An 11,802-nucleotide genomic window follows, 5' to 3' on the forward strand; every position below is an offset into this window, starting at 1 on the left:
AGACCTTAAGTTAGTCAGCGAGGTCAACGAAAGAAATTCTAAGAAATGTATCAAACTAAAAATCTTAGGTGAAAAACAGCAAACAAGAAATAAAGAAAAAAGTAGAAAATCAGATTTTATTGGTAAAGGTAGCTTGTAATCTCCTCCGCTGACAGTTTTTATTAAGTAAAATGAAACTTTTACAAAAGGTTTTAACTTTGTATTTCCTCCAAAATGTCTTCCAGTTAACGAATTAAAAATAGAAATATTTTTATTCAAGAATAATTTAAAAGTGATTCATTGTTGTTGTTTTTATTAAGAACTATAATTCAATCATACTGAATTTTGGGAAAACTTTTACCATTTTTCCCAACACTTTAAGACTGTTACTATTTGAAGTTAAACCCAAAGTTACGCAATGGGCGATCTGGGCTCTGCCCACCATTGATATCGAAAATTTTTTTCGACCATTGGAAGTCAGTAGACATACCTGTGTGCCACTAGGGAGCCAACTTTAGATTTCCATAAGTACTGAATTTATTTTTTCGGCAATTCATACAAATTTTCAATTTTAAGGTAATAATTAGATATCAAATCAAACGTTTAACTATGTGAAATCCAGGTTCGGCTGTTTAGTCACTATATTTTTTTATTTTTTTTTATTTCGCGCAAATCTACACGAGGGCTATCTGCGCTAGCCGTCCCTAATTTAGCAGTGTAAGACTAGAGAGAAGGTAGCTGGTCATCACCACCCACCGCCAACTCTAAGACTACTCTTTTACCAACGAATAATGGGTTTCACCGTCGCTTTATAACACCCCTACAGCTGAAAGGGCGAGCATATTTGGTGTGACGGGGATTTGAACCCGCAATCCTCGGATTACAAGTTAAGTGCCATAACCACATGGCCATGTCGAGCCGCCACTATATTTAGGAAGGAGATAAAATAAACTGCTATTTCCACTTTCATACATTTTCCAGTTTGCCGAATTCGTTATGTGAATAACATTTTTCTGACTTTTAATGATTTAAATGGTACTGACATTTTTCTTCTTTACAAATTTGAACGTAATCTGTTCTAACATTAAGTTCACAATCCCATATTAAATAGAGAGAAAGCTTTTATTTTATATGCTTCTGTGGCGAGAAAGAGACAGTGAATTTCACTCTTTCATTTTTGGTAAAAACATTCAAGAGTTTACCTTCATCGGAATTCCGTCCATGATCTTAAACAAAAGATACGGATCATAAAAATTCTTAACTGACTATTATAATTAAAATAATTTGTTGAAAGCTCGTTTGTTTCACACAATAGGTCTCCTTTCAAAATGGTAACTAAAACTTTATTGTCTGTAGAAAATGATTTACAGGTAAAAAAAATACAAGTAAAATGATATAGTTTCGATACATGCTATAGGTCGTGACTTTATTTACGTTTACAGATACGTTTCATAATAAACTTCGGGCCCGCCATGGCCTAGCGCGTTAAGGCGTTCGACTCGTATTCTGAGGGTCGCGGGGTCGAAGCCCGGTCGCACAAAACATGCTCGTCCTTTCAACCTACTGTTTGTTGGTAAAAGAGTAGCCCAAGAGTTGGCGGTGAGTGATAATAACTAGCTGCCTTCCCTCTAATCTTACACTGGTAAATTAGGGACGGCTAGCACAGATAGCCCTTGAGTAGCTTTGTGCAAATTTCAAAAAACAAACAAACAATCTATTTAGCAAAATATTAAAACCTTAGCATTAACAAATATGCCTCCCGGTAGTACAGCGGTATGTCTCCGGATTTACAACGCTACAATCAGGGGTTTGATTCCCCTCGGTAAGTTCAGGAGATAGCCTGAGGTGGCTTTGCTATAAGAAAATACACATTAACACATATACAGACTTTTTGTTATATTTGTTCTTTATTTAACTTCGTTATTATTTTTAAAACTAATAACACAAATAAATTAATATTAAAGACATACACAGAATGTTATCTACGTTATTTATTTTTTCTTTAAATGTGAGCTTTCAGCCTTTATTAGGTAACATCATATTAAATATAATTAATTATAATTGATGTAAGACATTTATATCAGGCATACTATATATTCAACACTATGTCCTTTAATCAACCCTTTAGGGTTTTCAAGAAATTGTTTGCTTTTGTTTAGCACAAATCTATATAATGGGCTATCTGTAATCTGCTCATCACAGGGTATTTAAAACCGTATTTTTATGTTATAAGCTCTCAAACTTACTGTTGAGCCACTGCCATAATAACACTTGAACCATAGTTTGTCGGTCATAGTCAGTGCCGATTAGGACACAACAGCTCTAGATTAATTAAATCACATTATTGTAACACCGATATTTCGTTGTGTGAGTTATTTTAAATTATCTGGTAAGAATAATTCAAAATCTAGCTGATAACAAATTAGTGTTTTTCTTTCTTAATGTTTCTACAAAATTAAAGACATTGCAACTGTAGCTCTAGTATATAAAAAGCAATACGACTAGTGTACAAGTAAATTTCTTGAGTAATTGATCAAGTTACTGAATATACGCGGTGACTAATATTGATCCAAATATTTAAAAACGTAATCACTGAATGAGTTAAAATAAAACTAACTCAACACTCATTCACTTGCTACTTCTCTCTCACTATAATTTTGTTTGTAGTTAATCATAAAGCCACACAATGTGCTATCTGTGTTGTGCCTATCACGAGTATTGAACACCGGATTCTAGCGTTTGAGTCCGTAGGCATACTGCTGTGCCACTAGGGGATAATTATTCTCGCATTTATAATCTTACCCACAGATTAAAAATGATGGAGGAAATATTACCACTCAAACCATATAAGTATATCCCTAACCTCACATTTCATAGCTAACTAAAATAAATAAATGTTGCGAAATCAAGTTTCACCGACAAAGAAGCAGAAAAGTAGAGTTAAGGCAGTCAAAAGTCCGTAAATTATTTTTGAGTCAACCAAAATTAAGATCATTCATGAAACGGATTTGTTGTATTTTCATAGAATAATTATTGGTAAAAACAATCAGCCAGATTAATAACTTCTAGTATATAAAAACACCAGTACGGTTTGATAACACTACATTCCAACTGCGGCTTTTATGTCATGTTGTGTAAAAGTATAACCTGGTATTGTTATTCGTCTATATACTGAAGTATAAAATCAAATGTATAGATAATAAGACTGGAAAGAAATGTTTGTTAATTTCCTAATTTAGAGCATCTGTTCATTAAAAAGGTTTGGTTTTTATTAAAAATGTTGATGATATAATAGAAAATAGCTTAATTCATAAATGATTTAAGTTTAAAAGTGAATCGATGTTCTACTGTCCTAATAAAGTTTATTCAATTGACTCTAGGCAAGGTGAGCTTACAATACGTCTTTACTTTAGGCTTATTATATCAACGTTCAGTGGGCCCGGCATGGCCAAGCGTGTTAAGGCGCTCGACTCGTAATCCGAGGGTCGAGGGTTCGAATCCCGGTCGCACTAACCATGCTCGCCCTTTCAGGCATGGGGCGTTATAATGTGACGGTCAATCCCACTATTCGTTGGTTAAAGAGTAGCCCAAAAGGTAGAGGTGGAGGTGGTGGGTGGTGAGGACCAGCTGCCTTCCCTCTAGTCTTACACCCCTAAATTAGGGACGGCTACCGCAGATAGCTCTCGAGTAGCTTTGCGCGAAATTCAAAACAAACAAACACTCAGCACACTTATAAGGTTTCACGGCACTCCTCTTTACGGCACCCCGGGACTAAAATCGTAAAGAGCAGACAGTAATCGAGCTCTTCTATCTGTAAAAGTGTATTTTGGCTTTTACGACTTTCCTATTTCGAGAAATTAAGCGTGAAATGACACACATTGGCTCTTATATAGGTTAGATGGAGTCTTTATATATTTCACAAATTGATTAGACTTTCGTGACGTTAGACTTAGAACTTTCTCGACCTATTCTATCAAGCTGACTTGATAGTGTATTATATGATCTCTACTAGTGTCCATAAATGCATTTTCTGTACATTTTAAGAATGAATAACTTAATTCATAATATTTTTGCCCTTTTCAAAGGAAAAAATATGTTTGCAATCTAACCATCAATTCATAATTATAAATATCCAAAACATTGTTTTATTTTGACTGTCTAAAGTATTTCATTATAACAAATGCAAGAGTAAATGCAACTTTTAACTATTTCTAGCTGGATAAGAGATTAAGTAATCAAGAATGTTTCACTTCAAAGACGTGAAAAGTTGCTTTCGTGGGCATCCCTTATTTATGCATCCTTATGCTTAGGAATCCTTTAGCTAATGCTTTGCAGTGCTTTTTTCAAGAAAAAAAATTAAGTGTTTCGATTGAAACATACGTTATTAGTTTATGCAGTTGTCAGTTTACTGTTGTCTATAGGCCTAGGTCTATCATATTCTAAACAAATAACTGACATATATTAATCTAAACAGGAGCACTACTAGTATTAATATTAACGTTAGAATAAATGTGTTATGTAAAAAAAAAAAACAATTGCATGCAGATTCTAGGTCCAGTAAATTTAGAAAACATAAGTAATATTGAAATATAAGTAACATTCACAAACAGCTTCAGAAAAGTCGATCCCCTTTTAATTTAAAATAATAACAATAGTCAGCACACATAAAATGCTGCTAAGCAAATAAAGATTATTAATGTAAATTCATCTTCGTACAGTTTAACAACTATTGCAACAGTTGCTTACCTTCGAGTATATTACATAATTTGACGCGTCACACATTCTCCAAAATCTGACACTGAGCATCCATCTTTCCACCAAATAGTTATAGGCATTCAACCGTTTGCATGCCCTTTCTTCATTTCCTGTGTAATGTGAAGAACTGAAAACTAGGTAATTGAAAATATCTGGGTATTTCACATCAATAATTGTCCATAATTGTGTTTACGTTTGTCAATATAACTAATCAATGGCATCTAAACTAGTAGTCATAACCAAGGTATTACAATAGAAGCTCGTTATAGCTATTCCAAATTGTTGACATTTTCCCTTGTGTCGAAGTTTAGACGGTTACTCTAAATGCTCTCCCAATGCGCCAAATGCAAAGTTTTCTTTTGTTGTTGTTTCCTTGTGCAGAATGTAACGTTAGAGCGAGGGAAGCCATAATATTTACATCCAACATAGCAGACGATAAAACTACGCCAGTTTTCAATCACGTGACTGCATTGGATTGGTTTGAATTTCGCGCAAAGCTACACGAAGGCTATTTGCGCTAGCCGTCCCTAATTTAGCAGTGTAAGGCTAGAGGGAAGACCACTCACCGCCAACTCTTGGGCTACTCTTTTACCAATGAATAGTGGGAATTACCGTCACATTATAACGCTCCCACAGCTGAAAGGGCGAGCATGTTTGGTATGACAGGGATTCGAACACGCGACCCTCAGATTACGAGTCGAGTGCCTTAACCACCTGGCCATGCCTGGTCTACGTAACTGCATATCCTCTGTAGTACAGTTTTGTTTCATTTTAGTAACACGATTAGAACACTAACTTAAATGACACAGGCATTTCTTAAATAAAGAAATTCATGTAGCTATCTTAGTAGTGGAAATTTAAAAAATTCGAAATTTTCAGAAAAATACAGTTTGACTATTGTTATAATATTAGACAACAAATGAGTGTGAAATTTTTTGGATTAAGAAAATGAGTCTATTAAAGCGTTAGTGTGTTAAATTACTATTTTTCTTACATTATTGAAATCTTATTTGAAAACATTAAATTTCTTGATACAGATATATTTTATCACCTAGCGACTGTATTAGTAATATTTTAAGCGCGGAAGTTTTAAATTGTATTCATGTTGTCATGAACGTTTGTCTAAATTTAATATATTTTATTTTTCGTACAAACTAGAGAACGTGTTTCTGGTAATAAAAGTTATTTAATATAAAATGGATACAAAAATTAAAAGAGAAAGATCATTTGAAAGAGATAATGGTTCTAAGGACGAAAATGTAGGATGGTTGACAACTGTGGGGAAGAAAAAGGCAAGTTAGGCCTAGCGTAAAAATCACGAACATTTTACAGAAAAAGTTACATCTAAAAAGTGAATTACGAAATTGGCAGTATTGTTACTACTACTAACACTAAATGAATGTTGTCGGACAAAACGTTGATTATTTATTTTTCTTAATGTGATGTAGTTTTAGTGTATACTGTAGGGACACTAGTTCAATGATATTACTACTGCTAGTTGTAACAGCAGCATCATATTTTATACTAGTTATTACAAGCCTTATTTATTTAAATATATAATACTAATAGTATTAATAACAGTAACTTACTTCAGAACGTCAATTGTCATAATTAAGAATAGAAGTTGTAACCAATTTTTTTCAGTATGTTTATTATTATTTCTAAGAGTTAAAAATTGGTTAAATAATTACTTATGTGTATTGGCTACTGTTCTGCCCTCTATATTACAAGTAGTAATGATTAATATATAGTAGTGTGCTATTTGAACTTTAATCCAAAAGTTGAGGGTGAAAATCCATAACTTTTATCTCAGGTTTTCTTTCTTTAGACATTCATGACCAGTTACATTAGTAATGTTAAATTAAGTTAATAATGATATGAAAAGGCATGATTTTTACAATGCTAGTAACTAAATATCTTTGCTGAGCATGAATTGGCTTATTTGAGGTTTTGGAGTTGCATGCTGTGTTTTAAGATTAAAAAATGATTTGAGTGTCAAAAGGATTTTGAACTGAAACTGATCATTTTACTCTTATCAGATGTTTAAAAAATAAAAAAGAATTTTATTAAATTGGATAAGACTAATGTTGTAGTTATGCAATCATTTAAATGATTAAGATTGATTTATTAAATTAGACACCAATTTACTTTCTACATAGAAATGTAAATGAAAAACTTTCATATTTCAGTTAAGTCTGTCAAGCTTTCTAATAAATTATATAATTTTCCACAAACCTCTGATTCTCAAAACTCAATGTATGGCTTAATGAAAATTCATCAGTTTAATTTTGTGTGCTGTAGAATGTACATTTATTAAACATTTCATAGTACTCAATACTTTTTGTGTTGTCCTAAATTTTTTAATTTTTATGTGGTTTAAAAATAAATTGCATTTGATTTGAAGGTCCATTCAAAAGGTATTGATACTGACTGTCTTTCTTAGACCATGTTCTGCCTATTAATTGTCTTAATGCTAATAAGTTTTTATATTTGTTTTTAAATTAAAGGACCAACCTATTATCCTTGTAGCCCATCTCTTTATAATGTATTGATAATTATCTGTGTTGACGTCGAAGGATTGTTCTCTGCTTTGGGTTGTGACCATGACCCGCAAGAGTGGCATCTCTTTATTGATTCATCAATGTTAAGCCTCAAAGTTGTTCTGTTACACAATGACAATGTTCATCCTTCAATACCTGTTGGCTATGCAGCACACTTGAAAGAAACCTATGAGAGCATGGAAATGTTGCTGAAGCACATCCAGTACAGCAAGTACAACTGGAATATCTGTGGAGATCTAAAAGTTGTTGCTCTGTTACTGAGACTGCAGCTTGGCTATACAAAGTACTGTTGTTTTCTCTGTGAATGGGACAGTTGTGCCAAAGTGTCACATTATTCTAGACAGAGCTGGCTAATCTGTAAAAAGTTAGTTCCAGGACAGAAAAATCTGCCGCATGAACCACTTGTTGGCTCGGCAAAGATTTTTTTTTGTTTCCTCTTCACATAAAATTGGGACTTATGAAGAATTTCGTGAAAGCAATGAACAAAGAAGGCATGGATTTTTGTTATTTAAGACAGATATTCCCAAGAATAACTTAAGGCCAAGATCAAGGAGGGCATTTTTGTTGGCCCTCATATCAGACATGTTATGAGTGACAAGCAGTTCGAAGATCTGTTAGTTGGGCTGGAAGAGATTGCCTGGAAAGCCTTCAAAGATGTTGTTGTCAATTTTCTTGGCAGTTACAAAGCCCCACATTACATTCAGCTGGTAGACAAACTTCTCAAAGCACTTGGCCTTCTTCCCCGTAAATCTTGGTGCTGTCATCGACGAACACGGTGAAAAGATTCACCAGGACACTGCTACAATGGAAAAATGATATCAGGGCAACTGGAATCCATCAATGCTTGTTGACTACTGTCGGACACTGCAACGTGATGCACTGGACATTGAATACAAACGAAAATCAGGAGCAAAACACTTTTAATTATGTTGAACTTAATAGTGTATTAGAAACATAAACACAATTAAATACATTATTGTCGGCAAACAGTTAACTGTCTATTTCTCAGAGTTCCTAAGTGATGAAGCAAAACCAAAACTATATTTGTGCATACCCACCAGGCACCTGTCACAATCAGCAAAAACTTTTCAGGAAGCAAAACTTTTCAAAAAAATTCTTGTGTAGTGTAACTTTAGTTCTAAATAAGGCATGATGAGAATACTGAATTTTCAGAGTTTTTGGAATCTTGGTTTTTTATTGTATGCATTTAAGCATATGTATGATAGATTTTTGAATCTTATAATTTGATTTAAAAAAAAAGATATGCAGTCATCCTTCATTTTCCTGAAATATTTACAGACTCCTCACTTGACATGAAACAGGTACGTAACCCTTATGATTTTTCTTAAGTCTTTTACTAACGAGGAAGAAAAAAGTATTTCTAAGGTGGAGGAGATTCTTGCATGAATTTGATTTATTTTGACAAAGAAAATTTTTTGATGGTAAAACTTCTGGTTCTGACAAAATTTATTATTTAACCTTGAACATTTAACACTAGAAAATTCTTGGTAATTCAAGTATTGCTAATCTGATCTTTATTTTTGATGTAAAAGAAATTACTAGTAGAATGCATGAAGTATGGCAAATTTGAAAAATTAACAGGTAATGATAGAAACAGCTAATACATTGTAATGATTCTTGATAATAAAGCAGATGTTGGCACCATTAATTTTGGGATGGTAATATACTTTTTTTGTTTGTTTGTTTTTTGTGTATTTAGGTTAAAACACACAAATCCCCCAAAAAGATAAAATGCAAGACATTAGTCAGAAGAAAACCACTCATGCTATTGAATGGTAAACAAAAAACTATTCACTCTTTTTTTGACATGGGCAAGGAAGGTAAGGACAGAACTAATTGTCATCAGGTGCATTCTGCAAATGGAAAATTTTTAAAACTTCAAGGGAACTGCAAAACTTATCAGAAAAGTTCAAAGAAAGTCTTACCTCAATCAGAAGTATGTGAAAGAACAGAAGCAATTTCTCCCCAAAAAAATACTGTTCATCCAAGTACCAAACCCCAATTTCACAGTGCTCCTAAAGATTCTGATAGTAGTAGATACTTTACTACTACTCATAAACATCTTGAACATGTAATCAGATGTAGAAAACTTGGTGAAGGTGCTTATAACTTTCAACATTATCCTGAGATATTTACATTGGACAGTAATGATTGTCTTGATTTAAACAGCCAGAAGGAAGATTTAGTCCCTTTTGTTCCCATACCAGTGTCATCACTTGATACACAGCTCTCTCTGGAATCCAGTCATATTGGAGAATTTATTCCAAAAACTGTATCGTCAAGTGATATGCAGTGTAACTTTCATAATTCCAGCCAGGTTGAAGGATCATTTCATAAAGCAATATCAACATTTAATATACAGTCCTCTTTTGTACCTAGTCATATTGGAGAATTTATTCCGAAAACAGTATTAAGTGGCACACGAGGTAACTTTCCTGACTCTATCCAAATTGTGGGATCAGTTCCTAATACAGTATCACCAGGGCAGTTCCCTCATGAATGTGGTAAGACTGGAAAATTTGGTCCAAACCAATTATCGCTGGGTGTTACACAAAGTAAGTGTTTTGACTCCAGCCAGATTGAAAAATCAGTTGCTAAACCTAAATCAGTAATTGATACTCAGTTTTCTCTTCTTGAATCCAGTCAGTTAGAACCAATTCCCTTTGTCCCCATACAACTGTCATTTAATACACAGTTCTCACTTGATACCCAGGAGCTATATCTGTAAAGTACATTAACAATATTATCTTTAATATCAGTTCTAACTTTGTCCCATGCATTATAGTGATGAATAATCAATAGTATTATTAACTAATGGAGCCTTAACTTGAATCGTGAACATTCAGTTGTGAGGTTTATACTAATATGATCAATTAATGTGCTGTTTTTCATCTCTACTAGAAGCAACACTGATTTGAAGTTGTATGTAACAATTTTAATTATCATTTTGAAATGCTTTCAAGTGTAAATGATTGACAAAATCTGGTTGAAGGCCACTTAAGTAAATCCCTTCATGTTACAGTGAATGAAAATATATGAATGATGGATTATTTTAATATTTGTTCTTTTTAGGTATTGTTTTGTAGTTGAATGAATTACATATTTGCATAATAATGTTTAAATAATGCAAGATTTATAACTGCATTTGTCTTTTAAAATACATTTAATGCATATTATGAATAAAAATCTTGGATGTTTCAATGTTACAGCTCATCCTGAATAGTATAAATATTAATTGTTATAAAGTTAAGGCTATAATTTAAAAATATTTTATATTCTGAAATATGAAGAAAATGGTTTTAGAGAGCACAGCAAGCTACAAAAAATGTCTTGATTCTGACAGTGATAGGGAAATTACTTGTATCATATGAATCAAAACGATATTCTGTTTTATTTGTAGAATATTTTAAATTAAAGCTATTAAGGACTTGCTATTATAGTGTACATTTTCTAAGATTTCATTTAACTGAGTAGAATAGCACGTAGTTAAATATTTTGTTACTGCCATCTGTTGATACATGAAAAAAACATCCGAAAAAGCATTTTTTTTTATATAAGATAATTTTTCTACGAATATAAAAACGTTGTACCTAGTAGTAAGTTTTATTTTTAAAAAATATTTTCACATTTTTAAATGAAATCTTACGCACTCGTTTTATAGTTATATTTGTATAAAAAAACGTAAACATTAGCTAATACGAAATATGTTGGCCTGGCATGGCCAAGCGCGTAAGGCGTGCGACTCGTAATCCGAGGGTCGCGGGTTCGCGCCCGCGTGACGGTCAATCCCACTATTCGTTGGTGAAAGAGTAGCCCAAGAGTTGGCGGTGGGTGGTGATGACTAGCTGCCTTCCCTCTAGTCTTACACTGCTAAATTAGGGACGGCTAGCACAGATAGCCCTCGAGTAGCTTTGTGCGAAATTCCCAAACAAACAAACAAAACAAACGAAATATATTAATAATAACGTCAGGGAAAAATTATTTCTCAACAGACTACAGATTTTTTTCAGACAATTTTAAACTGGATATGTATGGAAGGAAATCATTAAAACAAATCTGAGTGAAAAAGAAAAGCGAAAACCAACAACAACATTAAATAATAAAATCCAAATTCAAGTACTAAACATATAAGTATTTATTGGCGTATAATTACAAAAAAAAAAAAAATCATCAACACAAGTAATCTTGTATTGTGAGGACTCGAGCTAAATTATAGTAAGATCTTACTGTACGACGTGCCATCTCAGATCAGAAACGGCCGGTTATGTCATTCAGCGAGGAGCATTAGCCATAAAATTCGAGAATGGCGGCTCTCCTATTTTCATTTCTCTTGAGGGCTCATACTATAGAGACCCTATTTAATTGGCTCCGTTGAGTAAATAATATGTAAATATTATCACTATTACTTCCCTTGTATCAATACACACGGTAATGTGTCGTGCGGCTGAAACAACCTACAGGACACACTGTGTTATTAAGATAGTTT

General features: G+C 33.2%; 1 protein-coding gene across 2 annotated transcripts; it reads left to right on the plus strand.

Moving 5' to 3' along the window:
• The first annotated feature begins 1,877 nt into the window (after nt 1–1,877).
• LOC143225536 (uncharacterized) lies at nt 1,878–10,750 on the plus strand. Of its 2 annotated transcripts, none has more exons than XM_076455165.1 (2): nt 1,878–8,617; nt 9,016–10,750. In XM_076455165.1, the coding sequence occupies exons 1-2, from the start codon at nt 8,609–8,611 to the stop codon at nt 10,042–10,044; spliced, it is 1,038 nt and encodes a 345-aa protein (XP_076311280.1). In that variant the 5' UTR covers nt 1,878–8,608; the 3' UTR covers nt 10,045–10,750. The 2 variants fall into 2 exon arrangements, with proteins under 2 accessions (XP_076311280.1, XP_076311279.1); XM_076455164.1 differs by having other exon boundaries at nt 5,812–6,026.
• Nucleotides 10,751–11,802: the final 1,052 nt, after the last annotated feature.

This window comes from Tachypleus tridentatus, chromosome 9 (assembly GCF_004210375.1).
Source record: "Tachypleus tridentatus isolate NWPU-2018 chromosome 9, ASM421037v1, whole genome shotgun sequence".
Lineage (NCBI taxonomy): Eukaryota > Metazoa > Arthropoda > Merostomata > Xiphosura > Limulidae > Tachypleus > Tachypleus tridentatus.